The sequence below is a fragment of the Oenanthe melanoleuca genome, chromosome 1 (genome assembly GCF_029582105.1).
Source record: "Oenanthe melanoleuca isolate GR-GAL-2019-014 chromosome 1, OMel1.0, whole genome shotgun sequence".
Taxonomy (NCBI): domain Eukaryota; kingdom Metazoa; phylum Chordata; class Aves; order Passeriformes; family Muscicapidae; genus Oenanthe; species Oenanthe melanoleuca.
The window spans coordinates 49,259,818-49,282,565 of record NC_079333.1 but is presented as its reverse complement, the minus strand read 5'-3'; the positions used below and the strand labels follow the sequence as shown (position 1 = coordinate 49,282,565).

The 22,748-nt window shown below is 43.7% G+C and overlaps 1 protein-coding gene across 3 annotated transcripts in view; it reads left to right on the top strand.

The window, feature by feature from the left end:
- Window positions 1–22,748, top strand: part of SMAD9 (SMAD family member 9) — a 42,425-nt gene that overhangs the window by 3,860 nt on the left and 15,817 nt on the right. Inside the window, exons 2-5 of one of the 3 annotated variants that reach the window (XM_056487625.1) lie at window positions 10,398–11,024; window positions 17,125–17,382; window positions 19,858–19,995; window positions 21,777–21,998. In XM_056487625.1, the coding sequence (XP_056343600.1) occupies window positions 10,613–11,024; window positions 17,125–17,382; window positions 19,858–19,995; window positions 21,777–21,998 (1,030 nt within the window). In that variant the 5' untranslated portion in view covers window positions 10,398–10,612. Of the gene's footprint in view, window positions 1–10,374; window positions 11,025–17,124; window positions 17,383–19,857; window positions 19,996–21,776; window positions 21,999–22,748 lie in introns of those variants that run through there. The other 2 variants (XM_056487644.1, XM_056487634.1) reach the window with 2 other exon arrangements.

The window sequence follows — 22,748 nt, the reverse complement described above, 5'->3', positions numbered from 1 at the left end:
CCTGGCCTTTGTATAGGTTTTGAAAATACTCCCCACATCCTGATTTCCCCACAGCTGTTGGCCTCAAACTCACTGTCCATTAAAAGAGAGAAATGAGGAGGAAAGAAAATTAACAGACCCGTGGGTCATTAGAGTTTGTTCTGCTTCAGGCTTCCTTTCACCCTCATTACCTGGCTACAATGGGAGCCAGATTGGCCACTTCTTGATGGCAGTGGCTGTGTGTTTGCTCGGGCTGGTGGTGTGCTGGGTCACTCACTGTGCTGTGCAGAGCAGCAGCAGGAGCTGGCATGGAGGTGCCCTTTGCAGAGGGCCTTGTCTGCAAGCAGCAAAGCTCCACCTAATGAAGAACCCTTCATAATGTGAATAACCCTGCAGCTGAGGTCAATACATTTCAACAACACTTAATCTTTTCTTACGTGTGTTTTCTTGCTGTGCCTTCACTTAACAACCCCCCCCCCCCAAAAAAAACCCCAAAACCAAGTCAAACAAAAAACAACTAAAAGAACAAACAAAACCCCCCAAAAACAAAAAACCCAACCATTTTATCTTTTCTTTTAAACATTCTTTTGCAACATTCCTTATCAGAAGAGCTGATGATGCTTTGCAAAGCCATCCCTGTCAGGTACCCACCTGTGGCACAGATGCAGAAATTGAGGCTCCTGAGGGAAAGCTGTTTACCCTGAGGCTTGTGGCAGGAAGCAATCCCACACACTGCCCAGCAGGCACTAAACTGACCCGAGGCACAAGCAGTTCATGTGGCTTTTCAAAACTCTCTTAAGGTTACTTGCTGGTCTTGCCTGTCCAAACCTACTTGTCTCTGTCAAATTGCTCTGGCCCAGCTGCCAACGTGCAGTTTCTCACCCTGCAGCACATATGAGGTAGCTGATTATCTCTCATCAACAGATCTTGAATTACTTCACAGAGAGGCCTTCACAGAGACATCTAGAGTAGAGAAACCAAAATCCATTCCCATGGGAGACTGCAGCTGTGGCTCCCATGCCTATCCTGCTGCATGGTCCTACAGGACCACCTCAGGTTCCTTGGGAACCTTAGGCTGCAGGGGCTGCATGGGCCAGTGGTGAGTGTTAGTAGGGGAGAGGAAGGGCAGAAACAGCCATGAAGAAATGGGGTATTCCTTGGAATACTGAGATGGATTTGGAGAGTGAAATATTTCTTTTAAAGACTCAGGGCCTTTGTGCCTTCAGCTCAGTGTTTTCCAAAGCTGGTAGTTAACATGACGTGTCATCTAACATGCTAAAGAGAATCCAGCCTTTGTTTTTTCACTCCCAGGCTCAAATGTAGGCATATGAAGCCTGCTTAATCTCATAAGCAGGTCTTCTGGTTTACAGGGAATCTTTGGCTGAAGTCACTGGGAATGGCCAGCTATCTCCTACTTTCCCCCACAGGAGGGAACTAGATAGGCAAGTTCTTGCTCCTTTTGTTCTTAGCCCTGTTGCTGGGAAATAGCTTCCACAGACACTCCAAGCATATCCAGATATTTTTTATAGAAAATATCCTGGTGCCCTGACCAAGGCACTCCCTGCCACTGCATCAGATCTTTACATGGATAAAGCACACTGATACTAGTGCTTACCTCTTCTCCACACATTTATTTGCTGCAGTTCTCCAAGATGTAGGCCCTGTGGATGCTCCACCCTTCCTCCCCCTTGCAGGGTTTCACAAGCCTCTGAGGGCTCAATTAGCACAGATGACTGCAGATGTTTTCAGGAGAACCTATATGTCAATCTTATTGCGTTAGCAATTTCCCACAGTGATGCACAATGGAAGCTTTTTAGGAAAAACAGATTTGAATGTGATATGGTTTGAACACAATGAAATGCTGATGTGATTCCATGGACACCTGCTAGTGTGATGTGTACAGAAAGTGTTTTGTGTGTGAAATCTATCCCCCCTATGCAGTTGGCCAGGCTGTCTCACCTGGAGAGAAGGAGAGGTGGCCAGCAGCACTGTTGGTTCCTCCCCAGGTCTGCTGCCAGAGGGGAAGCACTTCTGGAAGTTCTTCCTTTTGAGTATTTTATCCATTATCCATATGATTGATTTATCTGTATTTCACTTTCCAAGCTATGATGTGCTAAATCATCTGCAAAAGATGTCTGCTGTGTTAACACCAGAACTGAGTAATGCTTCAGACAGACCTCTCTGAGGTGGGATGGGCTACCATACAGTATGAGGAGAATATTTGCTTTATCCTTTTCCCCATGTGCTCTGTAAGGCATAACTAGGTCTCCAAAAGCATATTCTTTTCTAACAACTCAAGACATGAAACTTCCAGAATAAGTTTCCATCAGACTAGAGTGCCACATCCTTGGTGAAGTAATTGTTCTTTAGATATATCCTTATTCACAACATTCTTAACATCTAAATCTAAGCAAATCCTAAAATGAGTATTTGGGAATGACTCCAAGAATGCCAGTGATTGATAACAAGGATTACAGGATCTGATTAGTGTGGCCATAAACTTTAGAACAGCATTGAAGCTGAAATTCTTTTCAAGTCCCCTTCTTCCTTTGTGAAGTGTTTGTTCTGGAGGCACTTGGCTGCATGCTTTGTATTAGAGACGAATCAGCTTTTATTTTAAAAGCAGGAATTCTATTTTTTTGCTTATTTCTAACCATTCCATTTTTAGAAACACCAGTGGGCTTTTCTACAGTTCCTGGGAATGGTGGGCATGTGAAGAATGCAGGACTGACTGGCTTTGAAATGGGGATAGCCAGAGCCATTGAGAAGACATTTTGACAGACATTTTGAGAAGACTTTGGGCAGGTTGATGCACCTCCTCATCACCCCAATGCCTCCTGCCTTCTCCCACAGATACATCCCCAGAGCTCCTCCATGGCATGAGTGCTCCTCAGCCTTCAGCTGAGAGAGGGGCTCTTCCTCAGAGGTGACAGTGTGAGTCTGAGCAGGGCAGCCTCAGGAAGGGGTAAGGCTCTGGCTGAATGGGTCTTTTTCCTGCCTGCAGGGAGCAGGGTGTGAGGCAGAGAAGAGGATGTGTCCCTGTGGGATTGCATCTTAGAAACCTCAGTGTGGCCCAGACAGGGAGCACTGTGCGCTTCACTCCTTATAAACATCACAGTCACTGGTTTCCTTTAAATTTAATACCAAGGAAGGAAGTGCAGTCAGAGAGAGATCATAGTGATAAATTGGCCCAGTTTAACAGTTTTACATAAACTTTGGTTGTGGTAATTTTGTGGGGTGCCTTCAGATATTGTGGGGATTTTCAAAGATTGGTGGGAAAGTCCAGTGCTCTGGTTTGGGTTGCCATCCCCAGCAGCTGGATGCAAGTAGCCCAGGGGTCAAAGCCAATGCAGCCATGCCAGCCCAGTGCTGCACCTGAGGAGAGGGGCCCTTTTGCTTGGTTGTAGTAGGGGATGTAGGGACATAAGGGCTCATCTCAAGGGGTTTTCCAGTCCCTTCTTCCTCCCCAAGGCCAGCACAGTTATTCTTGAAGCAAGCTGTGTAAAATGCACTCACAGACTTCCAGCAGCAACTGTCCCAACATATATCCATCCTACTCGTGTACTCCTCCTGATTTTTCAATAGATTGCCCCTATCCTGTCTGCAACTGCCTTGGCACATGGGGCACTGTCACCATGCCCATGCACCCCTGTTCTCCCCATCATATACCACAATAACAAAGCTTTGTAGAAGCATCTGCCAATGTGCTCATCCAGAGCAGTCCCACAGCAGGAATTGGTATACACCTCCCTAGTCAGGCATCATGGGCATACCAAACATGATCTGGGTGCTTAATTTTCTTTTGCAACAGAATTTATGCTTTGAAACACTTGTGCAAATGTTTGGCCTGTGGAAGTGCATGTAGCTGTGTTAAGGTGTGCAGCTTATATGCTTGAATCTTTCCTTCTTTATATCAAGTAACAGTGTGGTATTCCTGTCAAGAGAAGCTAAAAGATGCTGAGTAGATGAGGTAATAACTTGAGTGGCTACAGGAGCTCAGAAAAATTATGTGGATGTCACAAATTTTTAGTCACTAGCATCAGATTTTGTTTCTTCTTTATTTGAAAGGCAGTGAGTTCAGGTGGAGGCTCCTCAGGATGAGCAAGTGACTAGAGAGTCAGATTTGCTGTGAGATTTGCTTTGTGATATTGATGCATGCCCATAAAGTTCAGTGTAGAAGGGCTTTCTGAACAAACTTGAAAAAGAGTCAAGAAAATGAGTTTCAGAAGCTTGCATTGTTCATTTAAGCTTATACAAATAAACTAGATGTTGCCAGGGATGTGTGGAACACAAATAAATTTGAGCCTCAAACACACTATCTCCTATAATTACATTTTTAGTTGGAGCAGTCCAGGGTCAAACTGGGAAGAAATTTAATTTCTTAAATAAAAAAAAACCCAAACCAGCCTTCTTTACATCTTATTAAATGAAAATTCTAGGTGTTAGGTTCTGTGGTTGTGGAAGAAGTTAGTAACATTGTAATGAACAATTCATTCACTGTATTTTCAGTGGTTCCAGATAGATTCATAACAGCACTCTTGTCCAGTGGGTCCAAAGGACAGCAAGAAGCTTTGGGGGATCCCAGCTGATTTTGAGGATGCCATGAGTGGAACAAGTGATTTACATGCTTCAAAAATAGCATGTGGCCAGTGATGCTGAGCCATGAGCTGATGACTGGACTGTGCTGCTCAGGCATCTGCTTTCACACTGCTCTGCTGGAATGAGAGTGCCTGTGAAACCTCTGCTGCCCAGCTCCAAGTTGCTCTGCAGGCACCAAAACCAAAAAGGGCTGGTGCATGAGGCCCAAGGGAGGGTTGGTGAGGTTCACCACTCATTTGAGACCCACATATTTGTTTGTTTGTTTTTTGTTTGTTTTAAACCCCTTTTCCCTGCTGATGTTTAGAGATCCCCATAGTGAGTGGCAGTGATGATTTGACTCAGGAGGTTCTTTGCCAGCCCTGGGTGTGTGTGGGCTGCTGCCAGCTGGGCACATTTGAAAATACACCAAGAATCAGTTAATTTCAGCAAACTCACATGATTCTCTCTTTCATAGTAGGTAGAAGTAACTGAAGCAGTGCTAGGTAAAAATAACTCACCAAGAGCATGGTCACTGCATTCCTCTTCACACTGATTGACTGAAACAATTTGCTCCCTTCCAGTTCTGTTGTGATTTAGTCGCTGAGTGTCAGACTTCCAGCTATAATTGTCACACTGCTCTGTTTTCCAGCCACATGCATCTCCAAGAACTGCTCAGCTTATGTCTAGACAACCCTCTGAGAAATCTCCCTCTGTGGCCTTACTTAGCTGTTGCAGTGACACTGAGACTGATGATGTCAGGCATTCTCGAGACAGATAGCCATGCCTCTCACCAGGCAAGTGCTGGAGTGGAGGCAGCACCTTGAAGCTTTATGCTGAGAGCAGAAGCACGTACACATCTGCCCACACCTGTACTTACATACACAGATATGCTTTTGAGGGAGGTTGGACACTCTGCTTTTACACAGTGGTGTCTTAAGTCTGTTTTCGCTAGCATCTGTGAAAATTTTCCTGTTTGACTTCTGCAGAAAGCTTACAGTGAAATTTAATCAGGACTGGTACAATTTCCCTGCTGTGCCTATGGGAGTAAAATTCCCCCAGCCTGAGGAAATGGCCTGAAGCTTTGTCAGGGGAGGTTTAGGCTGGATATCAGGAAAAGGTTCTTCACCCAGAGGGTGACTGGGCACTGGAACAGCTCCCCAGGGCAGTAGTCACAGCACCAAGCCTGACAGAACTCAAGAAGTGTTTGGACAATGCTCTGAGGCACATGGTGTGACTCTTGGGGTGGCCTCTGCAGGGCCAGGAGTTGGCTTTGATGACCCTTGTGGGTCATCAGTATATTCTATGGTTCTGTCATTCTGTGACAACTGCATTAGTGGAAACTCATCAGCGTGTTGGACTGCACAGGCATTCTGCTGAGGTGTGATGTGAGTCTTCCCTGACACTATGGATCCTTTTTACATTAGGTAAAATCTAAACTTCACAAAATCTTTCCACAGTGGAGATGTCAGCATGTTGGCACAAGACACAGAGGAGGGCATGTTTAATTTCCCTTTTGTTGACTTCATCAGGACCTGGCTGCAGTTAGGAAATCATAAGCCCACAATTATGGTGGGCTTTCCTCTGCTTCTGGTGTATCAAGCTCTTTAGTACCACAGTAGAAGTTACTGAAGTGAAGCTTCTAGAGCATCACATTTCTCCTGTTCACCTGAGGACCTACAGACTGTTTCTACTCTGGAAGGTGAAAAATGGGCATAGGAAAAGGAGAAAATATCCTAGTCCCTTCCACTCCATGTCCATTTTCCTGGCTCTTAGTCTTGCAGTCATTCAGACTTGAGGTGCCTCATCTTACATAGAATTAGCTGTATGCAGTGCCTGATTTTGCTATTTTTTTTCCCTAGATATTTACCTTTAGGTGGAATGGTCCATGCCATGTACACACATATTTTTGTCAAATACATATTTAGGGACTTGGGGATGAGTAGGTCAGATATGTGTGTCAGAAATTTGTGTTTATGTGGCTATGTAAACTCTACTGAAAGACTGCTTCTACACCAATAAATTAATCATGTCTTATACTCTTCTTGGCCTTGAGGCTTACTTGCAATGTTTGTCTCACCCTCCAAAACATGGTGGCTCTATGCTGACTTATTTTTAGGAGTGACCCCTGTTCCCTCCTAACTCTTGAACTATGCACAAGAGTGGTTTGGAGGAGTGCTGCTGGAATAGACCGAAGCCATTCCAGATGCTGTGGTAATAACATGCTACAGGTAATAAAGTGCCTGTGCCCAGAGATGTTTCCCACTGCTGTTGTGCCACAGCACTAGTAGACAACCCTATGTTTAGGGAGAATGGAGCCTGTGAACTGGGCTGACATGTTTCCAGTCCCACCTTCTGCAGGCCACAGAAACAAAAGGGTGAGTCCATGCTTACTTCCCATATGTCTTCTACCTCTTCCCTAAATCAAGGCTAAACTCAGTGATGGAATAAAGATTTACAGCATGGAAGACTGACTGTGTTTCGTGCTGCTCAGTCACTTAGCTGACAGATAGACAAAACCTTCCTTGTAGTCCCAGAGGAAGGAATTGTGTTAGGAATGTATCCTGAAAGATGCCTGACTCATCCTCATGGTAGCACATCATATTGTCACTGAGGGAGATGGAGCTGACCAGACCAGAACTCCCATCATCCTATAATGGACATGTGCTGGGAATATGGATCAAAACTGTAACACTTCCCTCCCTACTGCCACTCTAAACTGCACCGAGCATCAAGAAACCAAAAGGATCACCAGCACAGAAAATACAGCAGGTGTGGGTTTGAAACATTCCAGCTGGGTAGGCAAGTTGCCTGTTACCAAAGGCTTACAGCTTAAGCAACTGCTGTCCTGAAAGACTGTTAAAATCAAGCTGTGAATTGACATCTCTGTTGTTGCAGCCCTGGAGCAGAGGGGCTGCCTCGCTGTTTCGCAATGGAGAATCTAAGCGTAGCAACACGAGGCTTAGTCTGCTGAATAGTGTGCAGTATTATGTAATTTAATTACATTAAACTAGGAGGCTCTGATAATATTATTTGAAAGCTGTTTAGTTTATTTAATACCATTTATATTTTATACGTCAGTTGAATTTGGGGGAAAAAGATTTTAGAAGAAGCTGGGGGGAGTGCGGTAGGAAATTGTGCAATGTACTTATCTGAGACTACATCACATGGTCTGCAAAGCACAGCTTTTGCTTTTATACACATACTCTTGGCGACTCTCCCACTAGCAACAATAGTGCTCAGACTCATACTGATGTCACTGTTGAGTTATTTAATTTGACTGAACGAGATTAATGTGTTTATTTAAAACCGTGGTCAAAATGGAAAAGAAAATCTCGGGACAACACTTTTATGTGAACATGTATGTTTTCACATCTGATGATTGTAATGCTGCATTAACTTATCAGGAGCAGTTGTTTACACATGCCAATGCCCAGGAGACCCCCTCAGATAAGAAGTGTGAGCCGTTTTCCCTCTCAGCATAGAGCAGACTTCTACACTGCTACTGGTCCAGCTTTCCTTGCCATCCCAGGCTTTCCTTGCTTCCTGTTGCTGCTTTTAGGTTGATCCACAGTGATCCCAGCATTGTTTTATTTTCTCAGGTGAGGATGGTGCCGCCAGGCAATGACAGCAGTGGATCCTCCACAGGCTCTCACCAGGGCAGGGAGGGCAGACACCTCCACTGCACAGGATGTCTGGATGGGGCTGGCACTGGGCTCTGTAGGCTGGGCCTGCTCCTGCAAAGGCTGGAGCCTTCCTGCCTAAATTTTATCCACATTATATTTTACAAACAGATTGAGATTTTTTTGTTTTTTTTTTTCATGTGATAAATTGCTCTGACTTTACTTCATTCTCAAAGTGTACCCTCTAAGTGTTTGGAATAGAGTTTGGTTTTGTCTAGAGGCATTATTAACTATGTAGTTAGATACTCCAGGTCATTGGACTTTTACTAATACAGAGCAGGAAAAAAATCTGAAATCTGAAGTTTCTTTTTGTATGGTGGGGCAGGTTTCCACAGTTCCATGGAATTGATCTTTGGCTGATGAAGAGCACAAGCGAGGGGGTTTCTGCCGTACTCTTGTCAGTCAAAGTTGAATGGACACACACATAGGTTGATAATGTAGAAATTGCATAAGCCAGAGCTCAGTGCTCTGGTGGGTGCCTGAAGCAAGGTGTGCCTGTTCTGCCTTCCAGTTTTGTAGTTCCTCTGTGCATATTTTCATGGTGCTTGGCACATGAAAGTCTTGGGGAGAAGCAGCTGCTGCTGCCAAAGGGTTGCTTCCATGATTTCTCCTCTGTGGGGCCAAGTGCTTCCATCCTCCTAGTGCAGTGGAAGGCTTTTGGGACTTTGAGCCCCTTCCTCCACCACTGCTGTTGTGGAGGAAGGGAAAAGGCTTGTTATGTTTCCATGTATCTGCATTTCTCAGGGTGATGGGCATCTGAAAGGGTAATGCAGTGGGGCATAGGGATGGGCATGAGAACAGAACAGAAGAGCTGAGAGAAAAACAGCTGTAGGCAGTCCTTGGTCCTCAGTAAACAGCAGAGCCTGTCCAAGAGGCTGTGCTGCCCTGGGCCATGAGTGCTCACACTGCAGCATGCTCCAGAGCTGCGTGGCGCCGAGGGTATCCGCGTATGCCAAGGAACCAGTCCTTGGGACTGGCCTCCTGTCTCACTGTGCTGTACCTGTGCCTGCACACAGTGTCCCCAGGTGCCCTTTGGACTCTTACAAGAGCTGTACATTCAAGGAAATTGCACAAAAATACGGTTTGTGAAGCTCTGCCACTCCTTGTGCTGGTCAGTGGCTGCACCTACGTGGTGCTGAGGACTGAGAGCAGGGCTTTACTTCTGGGGGCAAAAAAGTCCACAGGGATGCACTAGGGCAGTCATGGAGCTGCTTTTCCAGAGGCACCCATTTGGAATCTGCTCCCATCTCCTGTGCCTTCTGTGTAGTTCAGACCTTTGGACTTGCCATGCACAGGGGTCCACGAAATGTATTTAAAGCAGTAAATAGCTTGACGTACAAGGGCATTTTTCCTCAGAGTTCCAGTCAGTGGATATACGTAATTTTCAGCTAAAATTAGTCTGGCTCCAGTTATATGAAGAAAAAAAATAAGGAAAAACCCTCAGGAACTAAACTCTTTCTGTTGGACTTTGTCTACCAAAAATAACTCAGGATCCATCCAGCACAAACTATGTCCAAAAGTCTGTGATTTGGATCCAGAGAGCTGTGAACTGTTGAAGAAAGAGAAACAGAATGTGTAGGCAAAACAGGTTCTTCTCTTCCACGTAAGAAAATATAAATAAGTTTAGAGAATACTAGTAAATCTTTCAGAAGCCTTAAATGAAAACTAGGAGTAGTTTAAATTAATTTTGCAGTTAATATTTTACAACTCTTGACAGTACAGCGAGATTGGAGTGGTAGAGAGGGGGTTGAAATCAGGACAATATTCTATTCCTTGCTTTCATAAAATTTGATATTACAGATTCATTTTCATAGAAGATGATTGAGCTGAACCTACAGCTACCAGCATATAAAAAGGAGGGTTAATTTTCTTTTGTACTAAAAATAATCTTATCCCCCCCAGCCATTTGCCTGGTGCATTGAACTCTAAACACAAGTTGAAGTGACTGGATAGTTAGCAATTTCCATGGTCCAACTCTAAAATGAGTGGGGTGAATAGTGGGGAGGAGAGGCTTGGGCCCAAAATAAACATCAAAAACCAAACAGAAAACCACTGAAAATTAACTACACATTTAGAATAATTTCTCTTTCAAAATATTTTATTGAAGGAACAATGGAAATAGTGTGTGAAGCCTAACCATGTATTGTGTTGCTGTTCCAGGCTTCATCAGCAGTTTCTTGATGTTTGGAAAGTTCTGAGACCCACCCTGTTGGACTACTTGTAACCAGTGCCTAAGACTACAGAAACGTACGTGTGGAAGAACCTTTCCTTGAAGGAAGTGTCCATCACAGCACTGTGGAAACTCCTTGCAGGCCTAGCAAGGCAGGAGAGCAGTTTGTGCTTCTGCTGAGGCTCGTGTGTGATCTCTGCTTCTTATGCACTCCAGCACCCCTATCAGCTCCTTGTTCTCCTTCACCAGCCCCGCAGTGAAAAGGCTGCTGGGCTGGAAACAAGGAGATGAAGAAGAAAAGTGGGCAGAAAAAGCTGTGGATTCCTTGGTGAAGAAGCTAAAGAAGAAAAAAGGAGCCATGGAAGAACTGGAGAGGGCTCTGAGCTGCCCGGGCCAGCCCAGTAAATGCGTCACCATCCCTCGTTCCTTGGACGGGCGGCTGCAGGTGTCTCACCGCAAGGGGCTTCCCCACGTCATCTACTGCAGAGTGTGGCGCTGGCCTGATTTACAGTCTCACCATGAGCTGAAACCGCTGGAATGCTGCGAGTTCCCTTTTGGCTCGAAACAGAAAGAGGTGTGCATCAACCCCTACCATTACCGGCGGGTGGAAACCCCAGGTAATTATGTCATCTGCAAATGATTCGCATCCCTGTGTTAGCGCCTGCTCTGGCAGGTCTAGTCTTGGTGCATCCTACAGCTGAGCTCTGAAATGTGAAAAGGCAGGAAGCATGCTGGGTCTCACCTGCCTGGTGCTAGCACAGCTCTGGCAGCAGGTCTAGGGAGGGAGAAAGGAGCCCCGCTCCCCTTGGGCTCTGCATCCCTTCGGACCCCTGAGGGCACACGGATCTTGTCCAAGGTGCTGAAAGCAGATTCCTCTCCCTGGTGGGTGCTGATCCTCCCTGTCTGAACTGGTGGCCATTCGCATGAAGTCTGGCCGCCAGCCTGGCCTCACCACCGTGGTGAGATTTATGTCTCATAGAAAACCAGCAGTTGACTCATTAACCCCCAGGAAACACTACCTCTCTCTTTAAAGATAAGAGTTGCAGTAAGATGGCATATTTTGCAGTGAATACGATACCAGGTCACTTGATTCTTCCTAAGTTACCTGGTGGCCTGCCTTAAGTGGAATTTACTTATCTAAATGGAGAGTTTATGTGAAATAAATCCACCAGGTTGCCATAGAACTTTGAAATTTTCCACTGATAATCCTCTTTGGACTGTACTAAAAACTTATGACCTCACTGAAAGGTCATTTAATTGGGCTTTATGTTAATTAAACAGGTGTTTTAAAATTGTAGTGTTCAGTGTTGACTTCTGTAGGGATCTTAGAAAGCAGGACTGGCAAAGGTCTTGAGCAGTCATCCTGTTTTCCTCTGCCCAGACTCCCAACCAAACCAAATTACCAGGTACATTCCTGACAGATCTTTTCTTAATGAGCTCTAAAAATCCCATGTGATAAAGGCTCTACAACCTCCCCAGGCAAGTGAATCTATTGCTTTGCTATCCTTACAGTGCAAAATGATTTCTAATGTCAAACCTAGCTCTCCCTTGCTGCCAAAAATCACGGTAATTTAATTTACTAATGGATACAGTTGGTAAATGTATACTTTTTATTCTGAGATTACTCCTTGTCTGGCATGAACTTTACTTTGAGGTGACATTAGGATCAGATAAGTGAACTGTGGGATGTTTCTTTTCACACAGATGAAATAAAGGAAGGACATTTGTTGACATTTGTTAAACACCAGGGGCTGCTTCCTCTTCTGATAATCCTTCCAGTGCAGCAGAGCTGTCGCTGTGAAGTTGCATCTGATCTGCTGTAAACATTGTCAAAACTTTTACGTTTCACAGCTACACTTAGTGATGCTTGTTGTCAACAGTTTTCAGTGGAAAGAGCTGATCTCAGCCTTGCTAAAGTAAACTCTTCAATAATTTAAGAAAAGATGCCCATAAAATATCCCATTTTTTGTTTATTGCACTTCTTTATTTGCAGGCTGCAGTCTTTAGTGTCTTCTCATTTCTTCTAGTGTAACTTTGGTGCAGTTAATGGAGTTTCCTCAGCACAGTATCTGACAGCACTGAGCAGTGCTGATTTCAACGCTGGTTTTCTCATCTGTTCAGTGCCAGCTAACAAACACTGCTAATGGAATAGTCCAGCAGCTGCTAAATGGCTGCCAAAGCTTGTTGTTCTGATCCTGAATCTCAGAAGCTTTCAGCTGTGAACTTCTCTGTTTGTCTGTGCAGCAGACTGGCAGTATCTCTGCTAGTAAAGGGGACAAGCTGCTGGTCTGGCTGCTGCTGAATTGGTGACATGATCCCAGGAACAGCTTTGACCCTGTGGACTTGTGTGGACTAGCAGCTCTCTGAGTGCAGGGGTTAGCCCACAGGAGGGCACTTTGGACTTGGCCACTTGTTTTGGTGGTGAAAGTGAGTGCAGCAGTGAGGATACAAGCTGTGCTGTGCCAGTTCTCCACAGGACCCAGGAATTGTTCTCAGGCTGTTGTGTTCACTCCTACAACTCTGCTTACAGGGACAACTGAGAAGCTGAAGCTCACAGCTATAGTACATATTTGTACAGTTTAGCAAAGAGTGCAGCCCACTCAGGTGTTCTGGGGCAGCAGCAGCAGGAGACAGAACTTGCACTGCTGCAAGTGGCGCAGTGCATCTACAGGAAATCTGCAGCTTGGCTGTTGGTGATCTTCAGCTTATATGAGATTCTCTGAGTCCCATCCTCTGGAGTTGAGGAATCTACCTATTGAATAAGTCAACACTATTTTTTATAATCCACCAGAAAACAATACCAGTTCTGTTCTCATACAAATGTCCATCCTTTGGGGGATCAGTTTCCATCTTTCTTGTGTGAAACAACTAACCAGATCCAGTAACTTCAATCCAGAACTAATGAGTTGTATCAAAGCTGGGAGGGCCTCACCCTTTCTTTGACAGCCTGGCAAATCTCTAGACCTCTGTCACTAGAGTACATCTTTGAAATCTGGTCAGAGATTCAGGGATTTCATTGCTTCTGCTGTGTCCTCAGGCTGTCCAGTCCCATTTTAGGCTGTGCTACTGATATGGCATAGATCACACATGGATTTATTGCTGCTACAGGTATTCCTGGCAGATTTCTTCTCAGGTCTGCTGAATAGCAGGTGCAGAAAATATTTCCTCTGTGTGTGCAACATCCCACTGCAGAGAGGAGTTAGGCCACCTAATCTGAAGGAGGTAGGTATGCTGGTTATGCTCTGCTTCCCACTTCATTGTTGCCTTCAAAGAGCTCCACAGAAGTCTGGTTTGTTGTCAGCAGAAGCTGCCTAAACATCTACCCTATTGTTTTTATATGAGATCATTCATATGTAAGTATTGCAAATTTGAGGGGGCACCATTGCTGTAGACAGGACAATTTTTTACTTAGACTCACTGACTGCTTTCATGAAACCTGAGTGGGACTAAGATGTGATAGCCTCCCAGGTGGAAGATCTCCTGATGGCCTCACTGTTGGCCATGTGTTTGGGAGTAGTCATGGGCACGGGGAATAGGTGGATCTCACCAGAGAATGGTCTCCAAAAGCAGTAAACTATGCAGAGATGGATTAATGTGTGAGAAATTACAGTGTGGATGTTGTACCTGAAATTAAAGTGAGGCAGATAAGTTTGCCTGCTAGCATGTGAAGTCACAGGCTCTGGGCACAGCCAGGTTCCCAGCAAGGACTGTTGAAGCTAAAGGGAATGGGAAAAAAGGCATGAAAGGCAGTGACATGAAAATATTTTTCTTCAGTTGAACAAAGATCATCAACACTTCAGTATGCATAGAAGGCAGGACCCACCTCTGGCTCTTGGTGGACAATAGCAGGTAGAAGAAAAGGACCCCAATGAGCAGAGAAAATGTGGGTAATTCATGAGGACAGACAGGTCCCAACATAATCAGTTACTCAGTTTTCTGCCTCTGGTCACACTTCCTTCGGAGTGGTTGAGCCCTGGAGAGTGACATGTTACCAAAAGAACAAAGAGCATGAGGCCCTGAGGGGTACTTAGCCACAAACAACAAAATCTCTGAATGCCTGCCCACCACAGAGGCTTTAGCCCTCTAGGCATTCACAGAACAGTCAGTGGAAAGAGTGAATGAGGTGGCAAAAACTGTTCAGCAGAGCAGAAATTAAGACTGCCATGGTCAGAGTTGGGAAGGAGTTCAAGGCTTGAAAATTCTTGCTGCTGACTCACTCAAGGCGAATCAAAGGCTTTCCCTGGCAAGCGCTGTTCACACATCCAGATTCTCAGCTTTCACTTAGAGAAGGAGCTGAGTTCTCCCAGGGCTGAAGGAAGCAGCTCCCTTAGCTGTGGTACCCACAGTGAGGTGTCAGCCTCTCAGCACTGCAGACATTGCTATACACAGCTGCCCCTTGCTCAGCACCTCTGCTCCAGAAGCAGCAACAGCTCACAGCCTGCAGCTGTTCACAGGAGCATGGGATGGGAGGAATACAGCTCACCAAAACCATATCTGCAGTGATGGTACTGGTCTTGTCCCAATAAATAGCATTTAAAGAGTTTATTCCTCTCCACTGGCTGTGAAGAGATCCACAGGGGACTGAGCAGTGCATGTCAGATGTGAATACTTGTATTGCCTGCATTACCTGGATGTTTGAAGCTAAAAGAACAGTAAAGAAACAGAAATACCTTTCTCTACTAAACGACTTAAGAAAGTGGCAGCAGATTCTTCATGCCACAAATGGAGAGATATGAGGGGCAGAAAGAAAGAAAGTAGTCTCCAGAGCACCACTCCTTGTCCTGGCCAGAGGCTAATCAGCAATGCATTGGGCCAGAGAAGCATGCATGTGTAGTGTCCTAACATATCCCAGTGTTTCCAGGCAGGTGCAAAGATAACTTCTGCAGTGAACTCCCTGCCATCAGTCCAATCTTTTGCACAGTTTTAGGGCTCAGATCTTCAGGTCATGGGTGACAGGCAAATTCCCACTGGCATATTCCAGTGTGTGGTCAGACAACCACCCTGCCCAAGGGTTAACCCTTGTTTAACCCTGCCTCTACTGCAGCGTGGTGCTAGATCAAGCAAGAGGCTGTAAACCCACTGTTGGTACCAGGCACTGTAAATGCCCCAGCTCTCTGAGTGACTGGTGTGCATTCCAAACAGCCTCTTCTCAGGCACATGTTTTGCATTATCTATACATTATTTGCTTTATTCAATAGCTATTATTACACTCTTTCATTAAGCTGGATAAATAAGAGTTTGCTGTAATTAAAAGTTGTTAGCTAACCTACCTAAAAAGAATTTGCCTTACCTAGACAGAGCTTTTTGGCCCAAGCAATCTGTTAAAACATGTTCAAACTGTATACTCCCATCAACATTTAAAACCAAGAGTGCACACTGCTATTTGTTTCCATGAACTAGTAAGGATAGACTGGAAGATGATGTGCTGATGGGTTTTAGGCCAGAGGAACTCTGAATACTGGGGCAGTCAGTACAAGCCTGCTGAATTGTCCCTAATGCTGGGACAATTCATCCTTCTCACACTAACTCAAATTGCCTCCTTATCTTCTTTGGTGACTTTTAGAGCTGCATGATACCAACTGGGAAATCATTCCCCCTACCTGTGTTGAAAGCCTTAACTAAGATAAGTAGGCACTATGTGAGCCAGTAACTAATAAAGAAATTTTGGTTTACAGAAATCACCCACTGAAGGTGCTGCTCTCCCCACCAAGAGTATGGAAGACACAGTTAAAGCATCAGCTTGAACTTTCATATTCAAAATTATTTAGCAAGCCTTCTTGTGTTCCAGCCTAGGGGCTGCATGTTCATAGGTATCTCACTAGTCAGGATTTTCAAAGTGTTTTGAGTCTTAATTCTACTCTTGCTTCTCATATGTTAGAATCCAAAGTAATTTGGATCAGCTTTGGGTTTTTCAAAGGGGCAATGCTATTAACAGCACTGACAGTGTGAGATGAAAGTGAAGAGAGTTTGGGGATAGGCAGTATCTTCTACTAGACTAATTTTTAAATGGGTTAATTTGGATTTCAGTTTTTTGTTGTGCATTTTTCAAGTCTTAAATACCAAACACTGACATATGCCTTCTTCTGCTAGATCTTTTCTAACAATATTGCAAGAGCTAAATTGATATTGCTGCAATGTTTGAATTGCCATTTACATTTCCTTTTAAAGATCCCACTGTCTGTCTGGCAGCATTTTCAAGTACCTGAAAGTACATTTTAGCTCTGGTGTCTGGATTCAGGTCTGTACTTCCTTTTATCCATCTGTAACAAGCTGGTGGTAAAATATGCAGTGTATTGCAGAGCACTATTAATTGTTGTTAAACCTGGCTGTGAATTTGGCACATCCTGGTGATAATATTTAGAAAACTCCTGATGTATTCAGTTTGTGAAGAAGGAAGGAAGGAAGAGGTAATTTTTAAAGGGAGAGATGTACCGCCTGAATTTCTGCATACTGTACCTGTGAATTTTATGGTATCTTGCTCAAGTTAAGATTCCTTATTTTGGATGTGGAACTGCTGTAGCTGGCTGCAGATCTGGAGGAAAATGTCCAAGAATTCAGCTTTTGATTCTTGGGTTTGGATGGGTTTGTTACTCTTCGGTGACTTGTATGCAGACAGCAATATTTGAGCAGCATGGAATATGCCTCTTTCTAACTTACAACAAGATAAACTTTCAAGAATACAGCTTTAATAATTTTTTCTGTTATTTTTGTTTTCAGTCCTACCTCCTGTACTCGTTCCAAGACACAGTGAGTTTAACCCTCACCTCAGCCTGCTTGCCAAGTTTCGAAACACTTCTCTGCACAGCGAGCCACTGATGCCGCACAATGCCACTTACCCGGATTCTTTCCAGCACCCTCCTTGCACTCCTTTTCCACCATCCCCCAGCCACCTGTTCTCCCAGTCACCCAACAGCATCAGCTACCCCAACTCACCAGAAAGCTCCTCTGGACCAGGAAGTCCCTATCAGCTCACGGGTAAGAATGAGCTTTGGGATGCCCTGACTGAGGCATTTGAGCATCTTGCCAGGGCCTGGGGTCAGATGACAATTCTGTGCTCCCCTCAGACTGCAGCTGCAGATTGAGTGTTGGATAGAATGGACTTGGAATGTGATTTCTTGTGATTGTGTCTAGTATATTGTCCCTCAGTCCTTCTGACAGATGCTCAAGAGATTGAGAACTGTAGTAGTGCCTGGGTGAGGTGTCATGATTACTGTGGGGGAAACACTGGGGAGAGAAGGTGCCAGGCCACCTTCTGTTCCAAAGCTGTCCATCCAAACTTCTGGTACAATTAATGGGAAAGAGCACTTGCAAGACCTAAGTTAGGGACTTAGGAGGGTCAGGGTAGGAACCTTTAGAAACTCCATCAGGACCAGGATAAAATGGGGAAATGGGTGTGCAGATTTTTTTTTTTTTAAGTTTATGGAAATCCCACTGATTGTAGAAATTTCAGAAAATTAAGATGTTTAACAATCTGGCCCAACACTTGGAGAAATCACCAGGCAAGTTCCTATGCCTTTGAAACATGTTCTGCAGTTCTGAGATTAGGTTTATGTCACTCAGATTATTTCTGATGTGAACTCCTGACTATAGTATAGCTCTAATTACCTGGAAATTTAACCAGGTAATTAAAATCCTTAGCTCTGTTAATGCAACACAGCTAAGAGCTAGTTTTAATATCACAGCATTGTTTGTATTCACTTCAGCACTCTAACTTTCAAATAGTTTCATTTATGTCACCTTTTTCACAAAGATGAATTTAGGTCAGAATCTTGTAATTTAAGATTTTAGTGTCTCAACTATGAAACATTTAAATTCAGGTCCTTAATGATATGCCTATTTAATTTTAAGAAAGGTGTTTATTTTACAAGGTGTTTGTAGCATTTGAACTTCATTTTAAGCTGAATACTTTCAACATGGTGTGATGTTTTTCCTTCCCTCTTCATTCATTGAATGTGCCTTCATTCATTTCTTCTCTAGATCTGCATTTCTGATTAAATCATATTTAGCAACACTGCAACTTTTCATCAAGTAGTAAGACTTGTTTGTCTTCTCCAGTATTTTTCTTTCACCTCTGTGTAACTAAGCTGGATTTGGAGGAGCTGGTCCTGACAGGTAAATCAGGCCCATTCCAGCTGTGTAATGACTCTGACTCGTGTATTTAACTGAACCTGGGACCTTGCAAAGCTGCTTAATAATGGAAGTGGCTCAACCTGAGCTCCAGTATATCACAGCACACAGCATACTGATAAGCATAATTTGCCTGTGTAACAATCAGGGATGGAAGGCTATCTAATGCAAACTGGAGTGACATCAAGAGCCTTGAGAGGATTGCTGTGACCAAATACAGATGTCAACAATGCAGGTTTCTGCATCTCATGGAATTGTCCATACTCTCCCTGTAATCAGTGGAGGAAAACAGACACTCCTAGAATAAGATTCATTGCATCTTCTTGTATATGTCCAATACACTGTGTCTGCAGGTTCCTATTTTTCTTTAGTGGGTATAAGGAGACTTAAGTGTGACTAGTTTAGGAGTAAACATCAAAAATATCCATGTAACCACATGATTCTGTGGTTATCCCTTTCTTTAACTTATTTTCTCTACTATTTCTTGATTTTGTTTTACTATTTTTTGTTGAAGGGCTATGTCATCTAAGTGTTAGAAATATCATATAGTGTATGAAATTTTTAGGTCCTGAACAGTGCTTAAATAGAATAGAATAACATGGCTTACTGGGAAGATTCAGTAGTTGTCTCATGAGACAGTTCACAGTTACCCACTCTGGGTCAAGTTGCTCCATTTTGAGGGCCAGCCAACTGACCCCAAACACAAGGGGGAATTTCAGTCTGGAACCAAGTTAAACCCTTCTTAAAGAGGCCCTTAGTTCTGTGAGCTTGTATGTGGCTATAATTTGCATATAAGCCCATTGAGTTTCTGTTCAAATGAGACAAAACTACACAGTTTTAGTGCTTATGCACTGAATGTTGACATTTTATAATATGAAAATGAAGTAATTTTTAATTTGGCTTTTTATAGCCTCCAGCCTTTCTGGATAATCCCCACTATAGAGTCACTTCTGTTTTCTAGCTCATGTTGCTGTAAATGAAACAAATCAGGAGCTGAGCAGTTGTGACTTGATACTTTTCCTCCCAAAGTTTTCATGACATCTATTGCTTGATGATGGGAGACTGAACAAACCAGGAGAGGGACAGACTTCCCTTGTAGGACAGAGGAAAAAAAAAACAAGTCTGGAGGGGGTTTTGCCAAGTCTGATGTCTATAGCTTTCTGTAGGCTTTTTTTACAGATTATGGAGAAAGAGAGCTTTCTCCCAGAGAATCAAACAAAGTGAGCTTCTGCTCTCAAATAAAACCAGGGGGAATTTACCACCATACTGACTTAGGTGTCTTTCTTCCTTTCTTTCTCCTCTCTTTTTTTCTTTTTTCTGTAGTGGAAACTCCCCCTCCACCCTACCATGCAAGAGAACCTCCAGGAATCCACAATGGACGGTCAATGGATGCACTAGCTGAAAGTCAACTAGTGCTGTCTTTGCCCAATGGAGGTAAATCTGCCGATGGAGAAGCTGAAAGTAAATAACCATTTGTACTATTCTTTAAATAAAAACTGTTAAGAAAAAAATATGTTAAAAAAATTGTTATTTGCAGAAGAAGGTTTAGTGATCTGTAAGAATAAGTTTCAGGTATTTTTGCAGGAAGGCTATGTGCTAGACCCACCCATTAGCTAGCAGGATTGTTTGATGTAATATTTCCATGAATGATATGCAGAACTACAGAGTTTAGACCTTATTTGCATCCATGGACTATTACAGTTAAAAAGCTGTTAATGAAAGCAAACACTGTTATCTACATTGTAAAGATAAACATATCAAACCAAGGATGGTGGGGCAATATAACACACAAAAGCATTATCAATATCAGAAGTAATTTCTTTATCAACTTCAGCTCTAGGTTTCAAGTACTTTAAAACTTTATGGTGGGGACCTTTTTACTGCCATCTTTGTATTAATGTTACATTACTGGCTGGCTAGAAAAGAAAAAGACACTTTTTAGTGGAGTACAAAGATATTCTGACAGAAGACCAAAGTCTTTGTCGTCTTATAAGAATTCTTTAGTGGGTGAGGCAATCATGGTCAAAGAAGGGTCTGGGGTCCTGCTTGCACCCTTCAAAGCAACTTGATGTCCTCTCTAGCTTGGCCTCTGCTACCTTTGGGCTAGTACTGGCTAGTACTAATGCCTCCACCATCCAGAGCCCATTGCTGCAGAGTAGGAGGGGGAAATGGAGTTCCTCTGCTGGCTTTTGCTTTGGCTTCCTCTTACTGCAAAGGAAAAATCACCATTGTTCTTTTAGTCCATCATATTGTGTTCCCAAAGAAATGTCATTTCTAGAAAGAGGACTGAAAACTGCACACACATGAACATTAAAAAATATTGCCAGCCTTCTGAAAGAGTGAGGAGTGTGTATGTAGTGTGTGTATGGAGCAGAAGGAATATGAGGGGATAGTGCTAATTATAGATGGGGACACAGAATGGCCAGATAATAACAAGTTATCAGACACCAATACTTTTAAATAAATTGTCAGGCTACTTTAATCTCTTTATCACAGCCTACCATCCCTGATCACTATCCTAGTGCATATTAACTGGAAGTTTATTAGAGGTTATGCTCAGAGGTGCTCTGGGGGCAGGCAGGCTCACATGCCTGTGGTGAGCAGGCAGGATGAAGTTTCCTACTAATTCCTGTAGGACAAATGAGGCTCAGAGATTCTGTTACATTTTTGAGTCTCTGACTTAAAAAACCTGGGCAGGGATAGATCCAAAAGAAATGACCTTGCTGACATTTCTGCTTACAGTCTCACATGGAAGAGGAAAGCTGAAAGCATGCAAAAACTGGAGTGATTTATTACTTCTGAACTACAGAGTTTAGGCTGAAGGCCTAATACCAAAAAACTTGGCTCAGTTTTGACTTGCTTTGAGCCCATCTGTCATCCCTATCTCCTGGTGGTGTGCAGAGCAGATGTATCCCTTACTATTTCCAGTGTATAGTTTGGGCCCCAGTTCAGCGAGCAATGTCAGTGTGGTTGATTTAATGCAGTGGAGTTTCCACTTTAAAGGAGTGGGGCTCCTCAGAGGCTTAGAGTTAAGCTGGTGCACCAACCTTTTGCATGTTTGGGACTTCAGTCATAAAATCAAGAAGCAATGGAAGCTGCTGTTGGGATAAAGTATGACATAAGTGATTGTTTAGATGAAGGGATGAGGGGCTGAGAGTGGGAGGGAATGAAAGAAAACAGAGAAAGATTGTTTAAAAAATATTGCTGAAGTTTGAGCAGCTGCTTAACTTTATTTCCTACAGACTTTCGGCCTGTTTGTTATGAGGAACCCCAACACTGGTGCTCAGTTGCCTATTATGAACTCAACAACCGGGTAGGGGAGACTTTCCAGGCCTCCTCTCGAAGTATCCTTATAGATGGATTTACAGATCCTTCAAATAACAAAAACAGGTTCTGCCTGGGTCTGCTCTCGAATGTAAACCGCAATTCTACTATAGAAAACACCAGGAGACACATAGGAAAAGGTAAGAGGAAATCCCCTCCCCTCAGGAATAATATTCAGAGCTTAGAAGATCCATGCACTCACTGCCTTAACAAACCTAGCTGATTCACCAGATGTGCTTGCCTTAAAATCAAACCTCTGACATTACTTCTGAAATAGAAAAAAAGCAGAGGATTCTTTTCTGACTGGATAACAATCAGCAGAGTAACTCCTTACAAAGGCTATTTACTTGGCCAGCGAAGAGAAAAATGTTGTTTATAGTTGTGTGTTCTAATTTAGCAGTATGTATTTTCATTTTATTTATTAGAGCTTCTGGCAACTGGGAATATTGCCATTGAAATGCCACTAAAAGGATAATTGCTGGTGCCTCAGGGCTGCTTCTCCTCCCACCAAATAACAAAGGGAGATGGATGAAACACTTAGTAGTTGAGTTACTTAGCTGAAGAACTCTGGTAGAATTGTGTTTGTAGCTCCCCCCCACCAGTCCAATTCCCTGTTCTGTCAGCTTTTCAGTAGTAAAACTAAGGTTTGTATTCTCCCAGAAGTGGTTGCTGGTGCAGCTCTGTGTGCTCCACCTCTGGTGTGCATGCAGTGTGACGTGCTGCTGGTGCCAGGTCTGAGGAGAACACACCTGGGCACACACACTCCATCCCAGCTCCCCAGGGCTGTGTAGGGTTTGATATTCTCCCAGAACTTACTGTTCCTTGTGGTGGTGAGTCAGAAGCCCTGTGCCAGCCACTTCTCCATGCAGATGAAGCTTTGCCTCTTCTGG